Source organism: Aspergillus ruber, assembly GCF_000600275.1.
Source record: "Aspergillus ruber CBS 135680 unplaced genomic scaffold scaffold00004, whole genome shotgun sequence".
NCBI lineage: Eukaryota > Fungi > Ascomycota > Eurotiomycetes > Eurotiales > Aspergillaceae > Aspergillus > Aspergillus ruber.
The window spans coordinates 370,640-392,439 of NW_024467300.1; the positions used below are offsets into that span (position 1 = coordinate 370,640).

The window sequence follows — 21,800 nt, forward strand, 5'->3', positions numbered from 1 at the left end:
AAAAAAAAAAAAAAAAAAAAAAAAAAAAAAAAAAAAAACACACACACACACACACAGACAGCGCCCTTATTTGCTAATATAAGAAAGGAAATATCAGCGAGCCCAGCGTGAGGCTTACCGGAGATTATTATGAGTATTGAGAAGAGGATCAACGGGGCGCAGTTCGGAAGCGTTGAAGAGGGCAAGCTGAGGGAGGGGGGTTCTTCAGCTGAAAGGTACAATGTAGGTGATAGTGCAGCTGCAGAATTTGGTATGTAAGTGTTGTTTCTTTCAAGATACAAATGAAGATGTTGTCGCCAGTTGAAGCTTCTCCATGTCCCTTGAGGTAGCACACGTGACCCCCACGGCCGTCTAGCGTGTTTCAGGTGTTGGTGCCTTGGCGCCAGTCCGACTTGTAATTTATGCCTGAGGCATAATGAGTCTATCGCTAATTAACTATGTACATAGTTACTACTGAATCCCAAAGACAAGCCTCCTTTTACTAGGCTGCAGAATAAAAAAGTTTCAAAGATCGTCAGTCATATAATTCATGTCTAGCTAATCAAAGAGCGTCATTGTTTAACAAACAGCAAAAGCACAAGGAAACAAACTGAAGAGAAAGAAACAGGGTGAGACCTGCTCTACCCAAACGCACTGCCGAGTATTACAATCTATCCTTGCAGGCAATCAACCAACGCCAAATTTTGTTCAAACAAAAAAGGCGACTTACGAGTCCGGGCAATAAGTTTGATGCACGGTTCTCGTCCGGGTCAAGAATGAAGGCCCCGTTTGTTGGTATTTGTTAAGAACGGACGAAGCGGATGAAGCTGCGGATGTTACAGGCGCGCTTGACAGTTGAGCCGCGAACATGGCTGGTATACTCGATGAATAAGCCGCAAACATTGCAGGAGAACCAGACGAGTCAGCTGATAGCGCTGCCGAAAAAGTAGTTGGGGAATTGAATAGGTTGACTGAAGGAACGGCGGCAGAACTTGCAGCTGGTGGATGAATGGGTAAACCCGTTGATGGTCGAGCTGAGGGAGCAAAAGCAGAACTTGCTGGAAGGACTGGGGAACTGAACGATGACTGGGCTGATGGGGCGGCGGTAGAGCTCGCGCCAACAGCGGAGCTTTGAGCAACAGAAGAGCTCGCGGTGCCCTGCAAACCAGAGCCAGAACCTGGAGAGAAGAGCTGTGCGAATTGACCCGGAATGGAAGCATCATTAAGAGACTGTGCATCATCGTACTTGGCCTGGGCCTTCGTGTTGGTGTCTGCTTTTCCAGTAACATCCACGTCCATGCAGGTCGTATACAGCTCCGGCTTCCCATTAGGCAAGCTCTCGTCCTTACCAGGGAGGGTAGGCCAGTCCCAAACCCAGTACAGCGTGTACTGCTTCCCACCCTCCGCATCCTCCGGCAGTTTAATATCAGTCTGACACCACAAATTGGTCCCCATCAACTGATCTGCCGTGTGCTTGAACTTGGCTTGGCGATTCTTTGAGATACTCCCACCGTTGACTTGGTAGCATCGACCGTCGTCGTAGGGCCGTGTTGCCAACAATTTTCCGCGCTTGTCGCCTCCAGTGCCGTCTTTGTTCCAGACCTTATGGATGTCGATAATCCTATCATCTTCGCTGGGCTCGGTTGTGCCGTACACATAGACTGTTCCGCGATTCGGAGGCTTCCCCTCTTGATTCTGGGGTTCAGTCACATGGCCGTTTTCCTGGTATCTGAGGGCAATAGCGGACCCCTGCTGCACCTGAAGACGTGGGAGGTCGGGCTTCTGGTCGTCTGGACTTGTCTGGGTATCCATGCATATCTTGTCAGCTTTTGTAAGGTTGACCCCGTTTGATGGAAGTCGATAGGTCATGGCGTCGTCGTTGAAGTCTGGCGATGTGCGGGGGATGTAGCCTCGGGGGTAGCCCGGAGTGCCGACGAAGCTGCCATTACTAGGGTTGATGACCGTGAGTTGTTCGATCCAGGAATGGGCATTGGTGGTGGTTGCGAGGAGGGTGGTCAACACCTTCCAGCTCGTGGGGATGTGCATTTTGTTCGGTTTTGTAAGCTTCGTTCCGACCAGCGGATTCGATGTTTTTCTTCGTCAAAGATCGTGATATCCCTCGAGAGAGTATAAACAAGAAGTAGTTTGAGTATCGAAAAGAGCGAGAGAACAAAATAGCAGCTAGCAAGCAACAATGGGCATCCTTATACGATGCTCTTGACGCTGTTCCTTGTCTGACAAACAATAGAATAGACAATAGACAATAGACAATAGACTTTATTGAAGGAAAGGCCAAAGATGCCAACAATAAAAACTCAATTCCTAACAAAGGGAATGCAAAAGAGTGATTCACTGACAATGGACTCAACCCGGAGAACTCCACTGGAAAAAAGAATAAACAATAGAAAGAGCCAACGGTCTCTATTTATTCTCCCATCGGACGAAATCAATAAGGCTATTGTGCGTCTCACCTGATATGAAAAAAAAGGGCGCAAAAAAACTGGATTTGGACTGGGTGAATCGCTTTGTGGCACTCTCACGGGTAGCAGAAGAGTAACAAAATATACCCTCTGGGCGCCAACGACACCAGTCAGTATAACATGTCTCCATGTGGCAGCAATAACAGGGGAAAATCTCCGAGCAAGCATGTTTGAAGAAGAAGCATTGAGGGCCAATGAATGGCGTATGGAGACTGTGTCAGACCTTGTGGTGAGTTCCTTGCATCTCATTGAGATTTTTATTTTGTACTTTGCTATTATTGTTCTTGATGTTTGGACTGGATCTCAGATGTGGTCGGCGCTTAGCAGTCATTGGCTGGGGTTTCTTCATCTCTATTTTTTTTTGGGGGGGGGGGGGGGGGTTCTCATTGTTCCCTATTGAGGAGATCTTCTGCAGGGACCGGCGGTTAGCGCTTTGCCTCATCTTGGGAATATATCCCTATCAGCATGGGGATATTAAAAAAGCAAATAGTGTCACAGGCGTCTATGTATCTGTATATTTGCTTTAAGACTGAAAAGAAAAGAATAGAATCGTTCTGTCATGGCGGCTATACCCGAGCCAGAGAGCGTGAGCGATGCGCTGGGGTGGATGCGATGAAACAGATAGAGTCTTGCGGCGATTGATCGGGGCTTTGATTGCTCTTATATATGTCATATTTTACTGCTTACTGGCACTGAAGAATCAGATCTGACACCGACAACGATTGAGATGTAGTGACCTGCAGATGTAATTCAAATCGGGCCTAATGGAGAATCAGTAAGCGGGAATAACTAGGGCACTATTGACATGTATGCAAGCTGCAGCTTTTCTGGCATCCCACTCCCCTTTCATTAACCAACGGCCTTGTTGTCTTTTGATATTATTCTTGGGCATGAAATCGCTTCCTCTTGTCCGACATAACATCCAATACATCACTTTTGTCGTCGAAGATGCCGAATACAAGCTATTGACAATTCCGATACAGGAGCATCCGAACGTCGCCGTATATATATCGGCCAGTTCCGCCATAGACGACCTTGTCCATACAAATACGTCCACAAAAACCCAGCACCGGAATGCAGATGGGGCCACTGATTGATTTACTGATTGATTAGATGAAAAGAGTGGATATTGCTTCAGTATCGCGTAGTTTCCGCCGAATCCGAGAGCTGGCCGAGTCTACCGAGAGACAAAGAGTGGGTAGAGTCAATTTAATCGGTTGAAGTTACCTAATGGGTCGGATTTGATGAGACGAATCTACAGTAGTTAGAGCAGAAGGTGGTGGTAATACTCCGTGTTCTGTACGAAGATAATAGCGTATGACTGTGCCCGGAGAACGGACTCGACCCCGGAAGCAAAGGCAGAGCCTCGATTTGCCAGCAGGCGGTTGATGCAAGGACCTTCGCTCAGCCTTTATCTGTATGGACCAGACCATGCAGCTGAAAAGGCGACCTTTGTGTGACGGAAATAAAGTGATCTCATCAAGTATGGTAGTAGAAATTGCAACGCAGGCTGGGTCAGAATTGAATCCCCATCCGGGCCCTTGGTTAATTTATTTGTATTTTTTTCTGTGGTCCCCGCAGTACGTCTTATCCTTTAGACTCGAGGACGGAGTATTTCTTTGTGTGGCCCCCTTCTTCTCACTTGCTCATTTACTTTTCTCTCTCGTTTTTTCTCTCTCTCATCCCTCGCAGTCAGGTATACGAACTCTGAGAACATCTCCGATCGGCGCCTAAATCGGGGTTACGTTGATCCGTCACGTCTGGCCAGGCTACCGATTTTACCCTTCAGGGGGCTGTGGCCGAAAATCAAAAGAAAAGTTCTGGAAGAAAACGAGAAAATACTTGGAAGAAAGAGGAGTAAAATAAGACGACAATTCCAGGAGTATCAATTGAATCTTTTTCGTGCGATACTCTGGTCAATTTCTCCTGTCGCGTGGCAAATCCTCACCGTTCTCTCCAGGTATGCTCTGATCGTCTCCAAGTGTCAAATAGCGTGCAGGGACTAAATCGCTTGTATCTCTAATTTATTTTAGTCCTGCCCCCCCGTTACCTCTTCGTTTTTTTTTTCTTTTCTCTCCTCGAAATTCTTTTTCCATGTTCTGTCCTTCGATTAGAAATTGAAAACAGAACAACAGGAAAAGAGGAAAGGGGAGTTTCTCTCAATTCCTTTCATCCCCTCCAGGCGGTTTCCTCTACAGGGTCGAGCTCGCCCTATACCGCCAATTCCAGAGAGCTGTCCAGAAATCTCTTCAATTTCCCCTTACATTCAACATGGCTACCTCGTTCTTAACGAGGAGCTTTCGTCCAGCCCAAGAGGACAAGGACGCGGAACCCGGTTGGTTGAAGCGTCAGGTTACCAGTGGTTTGCAGGCCATTTCCCGTCGTGCCTGCTTGCACCCCATCCACACGATCGTGGTCATTGCCCTCGTCGCTAGTACTACCTACGTTGGTCTTCTCGAAGGCAGCTTTTTCGATACCGTCAGGAACCCCAGGGATCTTGCGGGCCAGGTGGATGTCGACTTGCTCCTTCAGGGTAGCAGGAGTCTCCGTTTAGGCGAGAGTACCTCCTGGAAGTGGCAGGCCGAAGACGCGTCGTCGCCAAACGATCAGAAAGTATGCTCTCCATTTGAATTCATTCTCCTTGTTTTGTACGGATACTGACTTTTATCAATGACAGGTCGCTCAACACCTCGCGTTGACCACCTTCATTTTCCCCGATTCCACCTCCAAGTCCGCCCCTCCCGCTCCAGTCGCCCACGATGTCCCGGTTCCTTCGAATGCCACTGCTCAATCCGTTCCCTACACGCCTAATCTCTTCTCTCCCTTCTCCCACGACTCGTCTTTGGCTTTTACTGTGCCGTTCGAGCAAGTTTCCGACTTTTTGAAGGCGGTGCAGGAAATCCCTGACCCCTCCGCGGACACCGGTGAGGTGGAACAGAAGAAATGGATCATGAGGGCCGCTCGTGGCCCGGCGGGGTCCTACAAAGCTATCGGTCTCTGGCTGGTTGATGCTTGGGGCTCGTTCGTGGACTTGATCAAGGTACTATCGCTCTTGGCTCTTGGGTATGAGATTTTACTAATGAAATGCTTTTGCTTAGCACGCCGAAACAATTGACATTGTGATCATGGCTCTGGGATACCTGTCCATGCACTTGAGCTTCGTCTCCCTCTTCGTCTCCATGAGACGCCTTGGTTCGAAGTTCTGGCTGGGTGCAACCGTTCTGTTCTCGGGCGCGTTTGCCTTCCTGTTCGGTCTTTTGGTCACGACAAAGTTAGGAGTCCCGATTAACGTGATTCTGTTGTCCGAGGGCCTTCCGTTCCTTGTCGTCACCATCGGTTTCGAAAAGCCAATTATCCTCACCAAGGCCGTTCTTAACGCTTCGGCAGACGGCAGGCGGCAGAGTTCTCGGGCCAATGGTGCAGCTTCGCAGCCCAACGGTAGCGGTCAGACGACCTCCAGCACCCCTAGGTCCATCCAGGATTCGATCCAGACCGCCATCAGGGAACAGGGCTTTGAGATTGTTCGCGACTACGCTATTGAGATTGCCATCCTTGTGGCCGGTGCCGCGTCAGGAGTGCAGGGCGGCCTTCGACAGTTCTGCTTCCTCGCCGCCTGGATTTTGTTCTTCGACTGCCTCTTGCTCTTCACTTTCTTCACCACTATCCTCTGCATCAAGCTGGAGATTACTCGCATTAAGCGTCACGTGGCCCTCCGCAAGGCCTTGGAAGAGGATGGCATCACCCACCGTGTCGCAGAAAATGTGGCTTCCAACAACGACTGGCCCCAGGCCGGATCGGGAACCAGTGACGCTGGTGACGGTGTCTTTGGTCGTAAGATCGAGTCTAGCAGTGTGCGACGCTTCAAGATCCTCATGGTTGGCGGTTTTATCTTGGTCAACTTGGTGAACCTGTCTGCTATTCCGTTCCGCAACGTTGGACACAGTACTGGTCTTCCCGTCATGTCGCGCGTCTCCAACTTCCTGGCAGGCCCAACCCCAATTGATCCTTTCAAGGTAGCAGAGAACGGACTCGATTCTATCTACGTCTCGGCTAAGAGCCAGATGATGGAGACCGTTGTGACTGTCATCTCGCCTATCAAGTACAAGTTGGAATACCCCTCTGTGCACTACGCTGCCCCGGAGACCCGCGGCTTGGACATTGAATACACCGATCAATTGTTGGACGCTGTCGGTGGTCGTGTGATTGAGAGCTTGCTGAAGAGCCTCGAGGACCCCATCTTCAGCAAGTGGATCATTGCTGCTCTGACCTTGAGTATTATTCTGAATGGATACCTGTTCAACGCTGCACGATGGAGCATCAAAGAGCCCGAAGCTGCCCCCGCTGTCCCGCAAATCGTCGAGGAACCTAAGAAGGTCTACCCCGAATTTGATGCTGTTCAAAACGAATCCAAGCGCACCACTGAGGAATGTGAGGCCATGCTCAAGGAGAAAAAAGCTCCCCATATGTCCGATGAAGAGTTGGTCGCACTTTCGCTTCGCGGTAAGATTCCTGGGTATGCGCTGGAGAAGACGATGGAAGACGAGAACCTCATGAGCCGTGTCAATGCTTTCACCCGGGCGGTCAAGATTCGTCGGTCTGTCGTGTCGCGAACCCCGGCTACTTCCTCTATCACCAGCTCGTTGGAAACTTCCAAGCTCCCGTATGAACATTATAACTACACGTTGGTTCACGGCGCATGCTGTGAGAATGTCATTGGTTATCTGCCCTTGCCCCTTGGTGTTGCCGGTCCCTTGAATATCGACGGTCAAAGCTACTTTATTCCCATGGCCACTACTGAAGGTGTGCTGGTCGCTAGTACCAGCCGTGGAGCCAAGGCCATCAACGCTGGTGGTGGTGCCGTTACTGTGCTTACGGGTGATGGTATGACTCGTGGTCCTTGTGTTGGTTTCCCGACCCTTGCTCGCGCGGCCGCTGCCAAGGTTTGGATCGATTCCGAAGAGGGCTCGAACATAATCAAGACCGCTTTCAACTCGACAAGTCGTTTCGCTCGTCTTCAGTACCTGAAGACTGCTCTTGCCGGTACCTACCTCTATATTCGGTTCAAGACCACCACTGGTGACGCTATGGGTATGAACATGATCTCCAAGGGTGTCGAAAAGGCACTCAATATCATGTCTACCGAATGCGGTTTTAGCGACATGGCCATCATATCCGTCTCTGGTAACTTCTGCACGGATAAGAAGTCTGCCGCCATCAATTGGATCGACGGCCGTGGCAAGTCGATTGTGGCGGAGGCTATCATTCCTGGCGATGTTGTGCGCAGCGTGCTCAAGAGTGATGTCAACGCGTTGGTCGAACTGAACACTAGCAAGAACCTTATTGGTAGTGCTATGGCGGGAAGCTTGGGTGGTTTCAACGCCCACGCATCCAACATTCTCACGGCTATCTTCTTGGCTACCGGTCAGGATCCTGCACAGAACGTTGAGAGCAGCAGCTGTATCACCACCATGAAGAAGTAAGTCTTTTTTTCTCCCTTTCCCCTGCCTATAATATTTCATAATGCTAACTGGAATTAGCTTTGATGGTAACCTCCAAATCGCCGTCTCGATGCCTTCCATTGAAGTCGGAACTATTGGTGGCGGTACTATCCTTGAAGGACAGTCGGCCATGCTTGACCTGCTTGGTGTGCGCGGGTCTCACCCCACGAACCCCGGTGACAACGCCCGTCAGTTGGCACGGATTGTGGGAGCCGCAGTGCTCGCTGGAGAACTGAGTCTGTGCTCTGCACTGGCCGCGGGCCATCTCGTGCGAGCCCACATGGCCCACAACCGTGGTAGTGGTGCACCCAGCGCTGCACCCAGCGCTGCACCGACGCGGTCGGCAACACCAGTCTCGGCCGCTGTCGGAGCCGCTCGGGGATTGACCATGACGAATTCGAAATAGACGATATCCCTCATTTTTCTCCTCCCTTCGCCACATGATGATGGACCCTGTCCCTGGCCGGGTTGCCATACGGGGGCGTTGATCCTCGGACGAATTTCCTTTTTCCGTTCTTCACATAATTTCGGCAGGACTCGTTTTTGTATATTTGTTGACCGGTTCATGTCATGATGCTCTTGGTCGGGCTGTTTATATCTGAGTATTAATCCGTGGAGTACAGGAAGATGCGTTTTCTTCAATGTTGCTGTTTGTTTCATTTGCTTGTTTTTGAGTCGATTTGGAAGCAGGAAGATGATGACGAGATGCAGACGAGATACCACTGCATACATAAAAGATCTAGCCAGACTAGTTACGAATCCATGCCATAATAAGTGTACTTCACTAGTAGCGCAGAGAGTGCAGAGTACTTGTATGTATTAGAAGTGTATTGAGAATACCATATAGATTACCGTCACCGACAGCCTGGTCTGGACTTTGACAGTGGGGGATCTGATTGGCTGCCCCTGATCCATCCGCAGTTCCGGGTGGGGCCGTGGTATTACGGGTGTGTTCCGGTAATACGGTCCTCAAATGGTTCATTCTGCAGAGGTTTGATGATAAATACAGTACGAGTACTCTGTACTCTGTACTCCTGTTGGTGCTACAGAATACATATTCCGTCCTGGATATGTTATATATCATATGCAGAGGGTAGTTGTTATGCTTGATTTTCTGGTTATGGAGAAATGTACAAGTATGTGCTAGCAACTCTAAATGCGTACTGTACTTGTATTGTGTATTCTTGGCAGGTACGTCTATATTCACTCCTAGGGGTGTTCTACGAGCAAGCCATGAGTGGGAGTATTATGTAGAAAGAGCAGAGGCAGAGATAATAGAAAGATTCAATATCTACTGAACTGCAATGCAAGAGATTGATTGATAGAGGTAACCGAGATAGAGTGTACTGTATCGTAAAGAAACTCCGGGGTTCCCCCGTCTGTCTTCAGTATGTATCGGGCATTATTGTAGTTCGAGCGACTCAGTCCAGCAGGACAGGAGGTCTTGTGTTCTTTCCTTCTTCGCTTCTTCGATCTTCTCCTTTTATCCTTTGCTCATTCGATTATCCCTAACACCTTTCTCTCTGTCACTCTTCACTCTTTACATACTGACAGACTGGGATAGTACGGGGCTCTTGCGTTCGTCGCGCGATTAGTCGTTCCCTTGAGCACTACTACGGAGTCCTACGGTTCCTGCTACGGTTCCTAGTTATTTCGCTTCTTTCCCTTCCTCTTTGTCCCCAACGGTTCTTCTCTACTTCTTTATAATCATCTCTCTTTCTCTCGATTTCTTTTGAATAATATCCGATTTGGTCTTGAGATCCTCTGCTCCCTTTTATTCTATCTCTATCGTCCGCCCCTAAATATTCATATCATCCGCCCTCTCGCCCGGGAGGAACTTTTTGTTTTTTTACCTTTGTCTTCATATTTTTCATTTCTTTTTTTTAATCAGGCACATGCCTCTCGTCGCATGATTCTATCGAACCTCGATTGCTATTTTTTTTTTCTTATCCCGTCCTCTCGTCTCGCCGTGAAACAACAATAATAATCATAATAATCATACAAAGGAGAGCATCGCGCCACGAGCCTGCTCAGCGGTTGCTGCAGGTCGACAATCCACCGCACCATCTGGCAGCCCCCATATGAATGGTAATTCCGGTGCTATGTCTCCTGTCTCCGTAGACGGGAGCGACTGGTCCGGTATCAACGGTTATCAGAAATCCGAGCCGCCGTTTTCCCCAACCTTCTCCAACCGCAGCAATCTAGCCACGCCCCCAACTTCCGGTGTCCCCAGCGGCTCTCTCGGTCCTAATGGCATGAACGGAAATACAACAAGTGCATTATCTAATGGAGGATCGTCTGGCCGGTTGAGCGACTCGGGGAATCCTTCGCCTCCGAGTTCAGTCGCCGGCGCGCGGTCTAGCGATGGTTTCGGGGACCAGCGGAGTCGGAGATATAAGCAGATGGAGGAGGTGCTGGGGCAGCATTATTCGGTTCTGAAGAGGTTCTTGCATGGGCCGTATCTGGATGATCGGGCAAGCAAGTCAAATAAGGCGCGGGATAAGTTGCTTAGGCTATCGGCGACGCAGTTTCATGAACTCAGTACCGATGTCTACGATGAGCTGCTGCGACGGCAGCAGGCTATGCCCTCCCCCGGGAGACCTCCGCGCTCTGATATTCCCCCTTACCTTCCGCCGCGAGAAGATTTCCACGAGAAGCGCAACCAAGCCAGACAGAAGCTGGCGTCGCTCCAGCATGGGCGGTTTAGGGATCTGGCAACGGATGTGTTTTGCGAACTAGAGCGCCGGTTTCCTCAATTTCCGGAGAGAGAATCTCGTCGCGCGAGTCCGGCCCCGAGTTTCCGTGATCGTCCGTCAAATGGATACGGAACTCCGAATGGTTATCCTCCACCACCCGGTGCTCGACGGTCGCAGTCTCGTGGCCCGAGTCGTATGGGACGAGGTTATTCCTCTGGCGGTCCTGGCAGCCCGATGAGTGGCGGATTCCCTCCACGTCAGGGGTCACTGGGTGGCCCGCCGCCAGGCCCCAATGGAGAGCCCACGCCGTTGCCGAAATCCTTCCAAAGTAACACTATTGTGCCGAATAAGAGTACCATGGTGGAGGATGACGACGATGCGGTTGGTACGGAAGATGATTTTGATGCGCGGAGTGATGCTTTTGGTCTGGAGGGGGTCCTGAGCAGGAGAGATACTACTACGACGTTCGGTGATGGGGAGAGGAATCAGGCGCATGCCTCGGCGTTACAGGAGAAGGTGGAAGCGCTAGAGGAGTTGGTTCGGATAAAGGACGAGCAATTGGCCAAGTACCAGAATGGTCAGGACAAGCCTCAGGTATGTATAGTTTTGGCCTCATTGTTGAATATACAGTCTAACTGTCACAGACTACCGATACTGAACGCCAAGTGTGGGATGGACTGAAGTTGGAGCTGGAGAGTAAGGTTTCCAAGGCAGAGGATTTGAACAGCTCTCTTCAGCTTGAACTGGAAAAGGTTCGCGCGGAACAGGATACCGTGGAAAAGGACCTTCGCAGCCAGCTCGATGCATCACGACAAGGCGCCGGCGACTCCGACATGCAAACTCGATTTGCAGATCTAGAGAACCAGCATAAAACGCTGCAGACCGAACTGGAGGAACAGCAACAAGTCACGGAAGAAGTCAGACGGGAGGCATCAACATTCCTCATGGAAATGAGAACCTTGTCAGAACAAAGCCACTCGAACTGGGAGCGTGAAGAACAATTGTCCAACAACGTTCATCGATTGGAGGAAGAAGTCAAGGAATGGAAAACTCGATACGCCAAGGCCAAGACCCAATTGCGGCACCTTCGCGCCTCGTCTGTCGGTATCTCGGACTCTCGTCCGGACGTTAGCAGCATTGTGGCCAAGGACCATGAGTTGATGCAGGAGCACGGACTGATCAAGGATGTACACGTGACAAAGTTCCAGATCTCGATCGACGAATTGCTGCGGATTGCGCGGTATGACGAGCATCACTTGGTCATGCAGCAGGTCAAGACGGTTGTCATTTCTGTTCGGTACATAATGCAAGATGTTCAAGCCGCCCCCGAAGACAAACTGCATGTCAAGGCTACGCGTAAGGTCTCCGCCACGGCAAACAACCTCATCACGGCATCGAAGAACTTTGCCAACTCGAGTGGCCTTTCTCCTGTGTCTTTGTTGGATGCAGCTGCCTCGCATCTATCTACGGCTGTGATTGAGATCATTCATCTTGTTAAAATCCGGGCTAGTCCGGCGGATGAGCTTGAGGATGTCGATGTCGAAGAGGACATTACGCAGCTGAAGTCGCCGGATTATTTCAGCGTGGCACCTAGCCAGAGCAGATTCAGCAATAATGAATCGATCTACAGTGCCATTCGTCCTCCGTCTGAGCAGTCTCGTGGTCTTTCGACTTCGAATATTGCGTTGTCAGATAATGGGGTGAATGGAGTCTCGAATGGAGTGGCAGCTGAGACGAGGTTCAATTATGCTACTACCAACGACCATGAACTTCAGGAGGTCAAGGTAAACATTCCGGCAAACACGTTTTGAGTACATTGCTAACTAGAACAGCTGTACGTCGAAGACCAAACAGATGGTCTTGTCCAATCCATCCAATCCCTCGTCGCCAGTATCCGCGCCGAAGCAGACCTCTCCATAATCAGCACCCACATCACCTCTATCTCCTCGGTAGTAACCAACGTTACTTCTTCTACAGAACACTTGATCCACAAACCCGATGTGAACCCTGTCCTTCGTGAGCGGTCCGGTCCTATCATTCAGAACCTAGACTACCACCGAAGTCGTCTTGTGGATACGGCCGCGGAAGGAGAACATGTTTCAAGCTTCGAGCAGTTCCGCGAGGTTACGAATAAGCTCCCTCCTATCGCGTTTGAGATTGCGCGGGAGACGAAGGAGTTAGTGCAGCGGTTGAATCCGATGCAGTATGAGGAAGAGGAGGATGATTTCCGGTGATGTCTCTCGATTTAACTAACATCCAGTACAGTACCGGCATGTAAATGCTGTATTAATCCTCCCCCCTTCTTTCTCGCTTGTTCATATCTTCGTCAACTTATTTATCATGCGTGACCATGAGCAACCATGTGAAATGATGTGTTGAATTGGGCAAGCTTTGCTCAATTCGTCTTTTGTTTTCTTTCTTGAACTGTATTTTACGCACTGTTACTTATTTTCTTCTCTTAGCGTGTTTGGTTTACCCGTCGCTGCATTGCATATACTTATACTTGTTTGTTATAGAGTATGATTTGGTTCTATTCGATTCTTGGGAGGCTAAAATAATAACGCGAATTCAGTACATCCGGCAACCCGCTCACGTGACTGCGGGTTCATTTTCCCTCCGGCTATTCCGTAGATAATCCGGTGTTCTTTTCCGACTTTTTATTCCTTGGTGCCTTTTTGTATATCTGGTCTCTTTCCAGTTGGTTTTCTGTCAGTGAATTGATTCTATACTCCGTACAAAGTAAGTAATCCTCAATTGTTCAATTGCCATCTATGGCGTGTCACTTGTACAGTGGCTTCTACGGCCTTCCACCACAGCCCCGAAGGCACTTGTGGACCACGTGACTAACCAGACCAGCCCCTCCAAACCCCGCAACAATGTTTTCCCGCGGCCTGAGGTCAATAACCACCACCCCACCTTGTTCGTCCTCGACTCTCCGTCCCCTCTCCTCCATCCTCAATTGCAACCAGCCTTCTTTCTTGTCTCTTCGCAAATTCTCCAACTCCACCACCGCCATGGCTCAGAACACCCGTGCTTTCTTCGACGTCCAGTACGCCCCTGTGGGCTCTAGCACCCGTAAGTTTCTCTTGTTTAAAAAGAAGGGGCAGGGATTTTTCGTGCCCCTCGTTCATCGATTCTCTTCGCTACAATCACAATTCAATTGCTGACTGTCTTTTCCTACAGCCAAGACTGGCCGCATCGTCTTCAACCTCTTCGACAGCGTTGTCCCCAAGACCGCTGCCAACTTCCGTGATCTCTGCAAGGCTGCCCCCGGCCAGGGTTACAAGGGCTCTGGCTTCCACCGTATCATCCCCCAGTTCATGCTTCAGGGCGGTGACTTCACCCGCGGCAACGTGAGTCCTCTTTATATCCATCTACATCTCCATGGGTGAGACTAACTGACAATAATAGGGTACCGGTGGCCGCTCCATCTACGGTGAGAAGTTCGCCGACGAAAACTTCCAGCTCAAGCACGACAAGCCTGGTCTCCTCTCCATGGCCAACGCTGGTCCTAACACGTACGTTTTGCCCCTTTCAACCTATTTCTTAGGATGCTAGATTCTAACAGCTTGCAGCAACGGCTCTCAGTTTTTCATCACCACCGTTGTGACCTCTTGGTTGGACGGCAAGCACGTTGTCTTCGGTGAGGTCGCTGACAGTGACTCCTACAAGGTCGTCAAGGAGATTGAGGCTCTTGGCAGCAGCACCGGCTCTGTCCGCTCTGCTGTCAAGCCCACCATTGTCGACTCTGGTTCGCTCTAAGCGGTTTATTTCTAGAATATTTAGCTAGGCAGTGTAATCTAACGGTTCTGCCGTGTTGTGTTTGTCCTTGTACTATACATAAGTTGCTCGCATTGAGTGCTTTGTAAAGTAATACCCTGCACGTGGGGCCAACCCCGCCTTATATGAAGTCATATGAACGGTTAACCAGAATGCGTGTCCTCGGGCTGCTGACAGCCCTAACCTATCTTGGAGAGTACAGGTGCTATGTACTGACAGGGTATTTGTATTAACATTAATATGAACTAGAAGTGCAGCATGCAGGAACTATCGTACATCCCATGTGCCCGGAGTACGGACAAGGGTACAAAGTACTAGAGGACACCACGATACTCAAACAGACAAACAAATATTATTATTGCGTTCAAGTTCACCCACAACACCCAGTAACAGCAGTCGCATCATTCCTATCCTCATCAGCACACGTCTATCACCCTCCAGGGGCTACAGGGTAAAAGGGAACTCACTCATTCTCCGCAAGCCCCAACGGCTCCCACGAAAAGATAAAAGCACCCAGGAACGCCCCGATAAATATACATATGATAATATACCCATTGAAATACATCGCAAGCAACATGATGAAATATGCCACGGCGAATTGCAGCATATGCAGTGCTGCGCGGATGAGTTGTTCGATGAGCGTTGGGCGGATTATCCCGCTTCCGTTTGAATTTCCCAGGGTTCGTGGCTGCGTTGTAATGGGTGTTGCGGTTGTTTTGGCATCCTGGTTCTGGTTCTGGTTCTGCGACTGTTGTTGTTGGTCTAAAGCAGATGTCGAGTTCGAGTTCGACGATGACGGCGAGAATTTCCCGCCAGCGCCAACGCCAGCACCACTTCCAGTTGTAGAAGCAGACGGGGAGAGGAACTTGGCGCGCAACCTCGCCCTCTTCACGATAAACGCATCATATTCTCTCCCAACTCGTCGCAGAAACTCGAGGATCAGCACAAGGCAGATCACCCCGATACACGAGCCCGCGAACATCCCGCGCGAGGTGATGTGCCATGATTCAGCGAGAAAGCCTGTCGCCTTTTGTTAGGATCTATTTTCGTTCTGGTTTCTTTGCGGGTTTTGTTTGTTGTTTGGGATGATGGTCGTTTTGTTGCTTGGTAGGGGACAGGACGTACACGCATCAATAGTATTCCAGTTCCAAAGCATCGACACCTTGCACGATCCTGTGCCCATGTCCATTCCGCCCATGTCCATGCCTCCCATGTCCATTCCGGTGCTGGAGCTCATGGCGGAGGAGGCGGTTGCGGTAGCGGTGGAGCTCATCGTCATGGACATGTCCATATCCATCTTGGTGGTTTGTGAGTATCGGGCGTGGGAGAGTGGTAAGGAGGCGGAAAAGGAAGAGGAAAAAAAAGTAGTACGAACATCACGACGTGTGATTGTGTATCCAGCTTTTATTTAAAAAACGCAATTGTCGTATTGAATAAACGACCCCGGTCGGGCCAAGTCCACTGGCGCGATCGGCCGCGGGAGTTAAAGAGCATTTGAGCACATTTTCGGCCTGTCACATCTGGGTATTTTACTGCACGTACTCTATGTAAAAAACTACCGGCCTTTAACCACGCCATCCAACACCTCCCGAATCTGCTTACACCCATCAATCCCAACAGCCAGCATCGTCTCGATATACGTACAATGCACCTTCGAGTCCATATTCAGCATCGACACTTTCATCTCTTCTTCCTCCGGATCCGCCTCGTCCATCGCGATCTCACCAACCGGCACAGCAGTCGTCGTGCCAACAGTTAAAAACGGCAATTCCTGCTCCTCCGGCAGCGAGAGGTCCAATAACGGGTCTAGTGAGTCTTCGTTCGGGTCGCGAGGCGTCGACGCACTCCCGCTCATGCCTGCCGTGCAGCCGCAGAGGAGGCCGGGCATGGGGATTCCGGCGTCGACGAGGGCGAGCGTGCAGGCGTTGATTGCGGCGGCCAGGAGCGAGCCGTCAGACGAGAGGACGGAGAGGTGGATGTTGATTGTGCTGTGGGGGTAGAGGTAGGTGTGAAGGTGGGATTGGAAGGCGGCGCGGAGGGTTGTAGCGATGCGTGAAGATTGTCTTCGCATGTAGATTAGCAACACATCCAAAAAGTAGCCTCCGCCATCACCGTAGAAAGAAAGAAACGTACCGATCGCTCCCCCCAACCCTCCTCTTCCGATCAACGCCCGCAAACCCAGCAATATTCACATCAACCTCGACAATCGCCTCCGCAGAACCCGCCGCACCACCTGCAGAACCATCGCCCCTTCGCCCCTCTGCCGGTCCGTGGACGGAGCACATTATCGCCGTGTTGCCCATGCATAGGTACGAGGAGCCGGAGCTGGCTGGGTTGGTGGAGATTTGGGCTTGTAGGAGACGTAGCTCGTTCCAGCGGCGGCCGTCGAGACGGAGTTTGGTGAGGGGGTATGTTGTTGATGTGTCGAGGGGCATTTTCTTTGTTTATTGGGGGTGATTGTTGCGATTCGTGCAGTCGTGATGTGAGAGGAAATTTTGGTTGCGGGGAGTGTCGCGGAGATTTCGTTGCGATCGCGTGAATTCGGAGGATGTAGAGATGCTCAGAACAGGATATCAGGCATAGATCCCTGTAAGGAATTAAAATCGAGAAATCAAAAGAAAAGTAACAAAGCGCAGTAGTGGTGTCGCAGTTGCAGTGACAGTCGGCGGACAAAATCAGCTCCAGCTCTTTTTCCCGTTCGGGAATAATGCCGCCTTCTCCAACGCGCCTGATAACAGCCACAATCACAATCACTTGAACACGATGGGCGGCAACTGGGAGCTACTGGACTCGGACGCTTCTACAGTTGACTGCAATGAGGACGAGGAGGACGACGACGACGATCTGGAAGCTGTGTATCCTGTGAATCCTTCGCGTCCAGCTGTAAACCGGGGTATGTCATGTTGCGCCGCGCCTCGACATCCATTGGCTAACACAATATGTTCTTGGTAGATCATGTTCCTGTCGGGCATGAGATACAAACCCCGCCTGATCGAGCCCCTGTTAAGAACGAAATCATCTTCTCGCCCTCTGTGAAAGAAATCCAACCACCCGCCCCTGTCGTACAACTCTCCGATATATGCTCCGAATCCGACGACGATGATCCCAACATCAACGAAGGCGAGATCGCATACCAGAACTTCAAAAACCGCAAGTCTACTAAACGGAAACGAGTCCTTACCAGCGCGCGCAAGTCCAAATTTCCTAGAGATGGCACCGGTCAGCGGTCAAGGAATGAAGAGAAGAAGCCACGGCGCGATGGTTACAGAGAGTACAAAGAGGACCCGGTGTCGTCGGAAGATGATGGCATGGAGCATACACTGCCAGACTATGTACACAAGCGAAAGGCGCAGTTCGACCGGAAGACGGAGCTCCTACAGCAATCAGGGCTCAAGTTGCCTCCTGAATACGAGGACGTCGACTTCTCTGATAATGAGCGGTTAGCGCATCTACGGGAACGGCCGGAGTTTACCACGATGAAGCCCTGTCGGCCGTACGAGGACATTGCTCTTCCGTTTTCGCTGGGACTTATACCCGCTCCTATTGCGCAGTGGTTGAGACAGTACCAGGTGGACGGGGCTGCTTTTCTGCATGAGCTCTTTATCTACCAGAAGGGTGGGATTCTGGGCGATGACATGGGTTTGGGAAAGACAGTGCAGGTTATCGCATTCCTGACAGCCGCGTACGGAAAGACGGGCGACGAGCGAGATGCGAAACGCATGCGCAAGATGCGTCGCAGCGGCCAGGAGAAGTGGTATCCTCGAACGCTGATCGTGTGTCCCGGCACGTTGATACAGAACTGGCGGTCAGAGCTTAACCGCTGGGGCTGGTGGCATGTTGATGCGTATCGTGGTGAGAACAAGGAGTTGGCTTTACAAGCTGCCCGGTCTGGGAGGGTTGAGATACTTATTACGACTTATGGGACTTATCTGCAGAATAAGGATGCCGTTAACATGGTTGATTGGGATTGTGTGATTGCGGACGAGTGCCATGTTATTAAGGAGCGTCGGTCTGAGACGACAAAGGCTATGAATATGGTCAACTCTCTTTGCCGGATCGGATTGACCGGTACCGCCATTCAGAATAAGTATGAGGAACTCTGGACGCTTTTGAACTGGACGAATCCCGGAAAGCTGGGGCCGGTGACAACATGGAGGAAGACCATTTCGGAACCTCTGAAGATAGGCCAGTCACACGACGCCACCCTCTACCAACTCAGCAAAGCCCGTAAAACTGCCAAAAAACTGGTCGAGAATCTTCTCCCGCAGTTCTTTCTCCGCCGCATGAAGACATTAATAGCCGATCAACTCCCCAAAAAGAGTGACCGCGTCGTCTTTTGCCCTCTAACGGACACGCAAGCAGATGCCTACGAGAACATCCTGACCTGCGATATCGTCAGCTACATAAAAGACTCCTCCGTCTTCTGTGACTGCGGATCGAAAAAGAAATCCGGTTGGTGCTGCTACCAAACCCTCCCCTCAGGCCAGCGATGGCAAAGCTATGTTTTTCCAGCAATCGCGGTTCTGCAGAAACTCAGCAACCACCTCGCCATTCTAATTCCCCAAGGTGCCGATGTAAAGGAAAAGCAAGATAAGGACAAAGAAATGCTAGAAATAGCCGTCCCGGATCAATGGGATAAACTAGTCCGCACGCGAGACTCTATTATCAACTACGCGAATCCTGAATTTTGCGGGAAATGGAAAGTCCTTCGCAAACTGTTGAAGTGGTGGCATTCAAACGGGGATAAAGTACTTGTCTTCTCCCATAGCGTACGACTTCTCAAGATGTTGCAGATGCTCTTTCACCATACCAGCTATAATGTCAGCTATCTGGATGGATCGATGAGTTACGAAGACCGCACCAAGGCCGTTGACGAGTTTAACTCTGATCCGCAGCAGTTCGTCTTCCTCATTTCGACGCGGTCTGGTGGCGTTGGGTTGAATATCACATCAGCAAACAAGGTTGTCGTGGTCGATCCGAACTGGAACCCATCGCATGACCTGCAAGCTCAGGACCGGGCGTATCGTATCGGCCAGAATCGAGACGTAGAAGTCTTTAGACTTATCTCAGCGGGCACGATTGAGGAGATTGTCTACGCGAGGCAGATCTACAAACAGCAGCAAGCTAATATCGGGTACAACGCCAGCAGCGAACGACGTTATTTCAGTGGTGTGCAGGAGAAAAAAGACCAAAAGGGCGAGATCTTCGGTCTGAACAACCTCTTCGAATACCAAACCAACAACATCGTCTTACGGGATATTGTCAACAAAACCAACGTCGCAGAAAGCCGTGCAGGAGTCAGTGTTATGGGCGTCCAACTAGACGAAGAAGACGAAGACAAACCCTTCCCTAACCCAACGAAACGAAATTCCGACGACGATGACGACCAAGTCATGAGCCAGCTCGCAGCCGCTATGATCCGCGGCGATACAGACGCGCCGCCGGCTAGAAAAGAAGAAGATAATGACGAGAAACAATTCAGGATAACACCTAAAGCGAAACATGACCCCATCGAAGCCATCCTCACTGGCGCAGGCGTCGAATACACACACATGAACAACGAAGTCATTGGCTCCTCCAAAGTCGAAAAACACATCTCCCGCCGCGCGCAACTAACTGAAGAATCCACCGCCAACGCAAACGTGCACGCTTTTATTTCCAGTCTCGACTCCCAAGACAATACACTCACTCTCTTAGATACTAACATCAAAGGTGATAACGACGCCACCCTCCACTTCAAATACCACCCACCGCCGGATGTCATGAAACGACAGTTCTGTAGTATGGCGAGGAGGTTTGGGTTCCCGAATGCGACAGAGTTTGCTTTAGTTGTGGAGAGTATGACGCAGGCTCAGAGACGGGCTTGTTTGGAGAGGTGGTATGGGGAGAGGAGAGAGAGACTTTTGGGGAGGTGACTGTTGCTGTGTTGACTATACGGAATTACTTATTGCTAGGTAGGTATGGAGTACTTGTTACGTGTGCTATTTGATAACGACTAATGGCTATAGGGTATAATAACCTGTTATACGTACACAACTACCACAGAGATCCGCGGGCAAACAGCGTCAACACTCTTCCCCCGTCCCGACATTGAGTTCCAGCTCACCGCGCAATCGGCTTCACCTGGATGAAAGCCGCATCTACACCCCTCCGACGCTGTCTTCTCAAAGAATGCCGGAAAACATCGTCTGCGCTCGTGCTATACACCACCCCGTGGTAGTGGTGGAAGACGGGGTCGTTGTGACGTGTCCATAGCTATGTCGGTGGGATAGGTTCGCAGAAGCAGACGAGGTATTGGAAGTGGTAGTTTAAAGATATTTGAACGTTCACATTAAAGCAGGTTTTGGATAACAGTGTCTGTTGGACTGAGGTGTCGATGGCGGTAGCAGGCAGACATCTCAATACATCACGACTCACGACTTCTTCATGCTGTATCATGCTATAGACCACAGCAGCATAAATAAGACCAACACACAAAACAAGTAAAGATGACAGACAATGTTGGAAATATATATATTCATTTAATTTGCTCGTCAAAAATAAAAAGCGGGTTGTGATGCTATCCCAACCATTCCATACCTTGCCGCCTTCAGCTCTATCAAGTCGTCGCGTCACCACGCTTGCTTCCCTGCTGCCTCCAGCTCCCTATTTATCACCTCCCACCTAACCCTCTCTTCCTTCCTTCCTTCTTCTCTCCTCACGCATCCTCATCACAAAATCCATCCACGCCACATCATCCCCTCCCATCTCAAACCTCATCAAGCCTTCCATGAACAGCAGGGTAAGGCCTGGGAGATGGATTAGGGAGGGTAGTAGCACGAGTAGTGCTCTGGTTGGGTTGGGTTGGGTGGCGTGGCGTGGTGTGTACTGGGCCACGGTAGGGAGGCTGGTACAGTGGTGGTCTGTTGGCAGAGCACAACACAGCATAGTACAGTGCAGTACAATATGACTAGATAGCTTGAGCTTCTCGCCATGGTGCGAGATTTTTGAGTGATCTGGTTGCCGTATTTGCGTTTTTGGTTCTGTGCTGTGTTCTGCCATTGGAACCACGACTGTACTGGTCGACTGATCAGGCTTGTGGGAGTTGTACATAGAGTTATTTGGTATCTGGACAGCAGGCTTTGCTTGGCGTTTTTGATATCTAGATAGCTTGGTGGTTTGCTTTCGCAGTAAGTCCTGGTTGGGCGGTGGGTTGGGCCTGGGACACACGCACACACACAATCCTGGGCGGGTAGTTTGGGAAGGAGCTGTGTTTTGTGCTGTACTGACCACAATACAGTAACTGGCCCATGGAGGGAGGCTTGTACGGTGGTGGTCGACTGGCTCATGGGACTCAGGGAGCTTGAGCATCTCGCCGCGGTGGGCAG

General features: G+C 50.5%; 9 protein-coding genes across 9 annotated transcripts in view; 5 read left to right on the top strand and 4 right to left on the bottom strand.

Annotated features, from left to right (window-relative positions):
* EURHEDRAFT_513041 (uncharacterized protein) overlaps positions 1–2,025 on the bottom strand; it is a gene marked incomplete at both ends in the record, with an annotated part of 2,257 nt that extends 232 nt beyond the window's left edge. Inside the window, one exon of the mRNA XM_040786123.1 lies at positions 1,067–2,025. Within this exon, the coding sequence (XP_040641655.1) occupies positions 1,067–2,025 (959 nt within the window). The remainder of the gene's footprint in view (positions 1–1,066) is intronic.
* Positions 2,026–2,159: 134 nt separating this feature from the next.
* Positions 2,160–2,822, bottom strand: EURHEDRAFT_264559 (uncharacterized protein). The gene has a single exon (XM_040778143.1). It carries the CDS (start codon positions 2,706–2,708, stop codon positions 2,295–2,297), a length of 414 nt encoding a protein of 137 aa, XP_040641656.1. The 5' UTR covers positions 2,709–2,822; the 3' UTR covers positions 2,160–2,294.
* Positions 2,823–3,184: 362 nt separating this feature from the next.
* Positions 3,185–3,717, top strand: EURHEDRAFT_264931 (uncharacterized protein). The gene has a single exon (XM_040778144.1). It carries the CDS (start codon positions 3,269–3,271, stop codon positions 3,554–3,556), a length of 288 nt encoding a protein of 95 aa, XP_040641657.1. The 5' UTR covers positions 3,185–3,268; the 3' UTR covers positions 3,557–3,717.
* A 1,013-nt stretch (positions 3,718–4,730) lies between these two features.
* hmg1 (HMG-CoA reductase) lies at positions 4,731–8,363 on the top strand (the record flags this gene model as incomplete). The annotated part of the gene is made up of 4 exons (XM_040786124.1): positions 4,731–5,072; positions 5,137–5,499; positions 5,558–7,935; positions 7,997–8,363. The coding sequence occupies 4 exons, from the start codon at positions 4,731–4,733 to the stop codon at positions 8,361–8,363; spliced, it is 3,450 nt and encodes a 1,149-aa protein (XP_040641658.1).
* Positions 8,364–10,038: 1,675 nt separating this feature from the next.
* On the top strand, positions 10,039–12,887 carry EURHEDRAFT_400136 (putative cell polarity protein; the record flags this gene model as incomplete). The annotated part of the gene is made up of 3 exons (XM_040779985.1): positions 10,039–11,247; positions 11,298–12,437; positions 12,486–12,887. 3 exons carry the CDS (start codon positions 10,039–10,041, stop codon positions 12,885–12,887), a joined length of 2,751 nt encoding a protein of 916 aa, XP_040641659.1.
* Positions 12,888–13,667: 780 nt separating this feature from the next.
* Positions 13,668–14,415, top strand: cyp4 (peptidyl-prolyl cis-trans isomerase; the record flags this gene model as incomplete). The annotated part of the gene is made up of 4 exons (XM_040783769.1): positions 13,668–13,728; positions 13,837–14,006; positions 14,065–14,171; positions 14,229–14,415. The coding sequence occupies 4 exons, from the start codon at positions 13,668–13,670 to the stop codon at positions 14,413–14,415; spliced, it is 525 nt and encodes a 174-aa protein (XP_040641660.1).
* A 388-nt stretch (positions 14,416–14,803) lies between these two features.
* Positions 14,804–15,622, bottom strand: EURHEDRAFT_449299 (high-affinity Cu transporter CTR3; the record flags this gene model as incomplete). Its single annotated transcript, XM_040783802.1, has 4 exons — positions 14,804–14,840; positions 14,901–15,092; positions 15,288–15,453; positions 15,559–15,622. 4 exons carry the CDS (start codon positions 15,620–15,622, stop codon positions 14,804–14,806), a joined length of 459 nt encoding a protein of 152 aa, XP_040641661.1.
* Positions 15,623–15,988: 366 nt separating this feature from the next.
* EURHEDRAFT_449090 (exosome non-catalytic core subunit SKI6) lies at positions 15,989–16,868 on the bottom strand (the record flags this gene model as incomplete). The annotated part of the gene is made up of 2 exons (XM_040783786.1): positions 15,989–16,496; positions 16,567–16,868. 2 exons carry the CDS (start codon positions 16,866–16,868, stop codon positions 15,989–15,991), a joined length of 810 nt encoding a protein of 269 aa, XP_040641662.1.
* A 328-nt stretch (positions 16,869–17,196) lies between these two features.
* EURHEDRAFT_374947 (putative DNA excision repair protein (Rad26L)) lies at positions 17,197–20,348 on the top strand (the record flags this gene model as incomplete). The annotated part of the gene is made up of 2 exons (XM_040778700.1): positions 17,197–17,326; positions 17,386–20,348. The coding sequence occupies 2 exons, from the start codon at positions 17,197–17,199 to the stop codon at positions 20,346–20,348; spliced, it is 3,093 nt and encodes a 1,030-aa protein (XP_040641663.1).
* Between the last annotated feature and the right edge of the window lie 1,452 nt (positions 20,349–21,800).

Coding starts and splice junctions, on each gene's coding strand:
- EURHEDRAFT_264559 (XM_040778143.1), bottom strand. CDS start 2,708: ATGAGATGCAAGGAACTCACCACAAGGTCTGACACAGTCTCCATACGC.
- EURHEDRAFT_264931 (XM_040778144.1), top strand. CDS start 3,269: ATGCAAGCTGCAGCTTTTCTGGCATCCCACTCCCCTTTCATTAACCAA.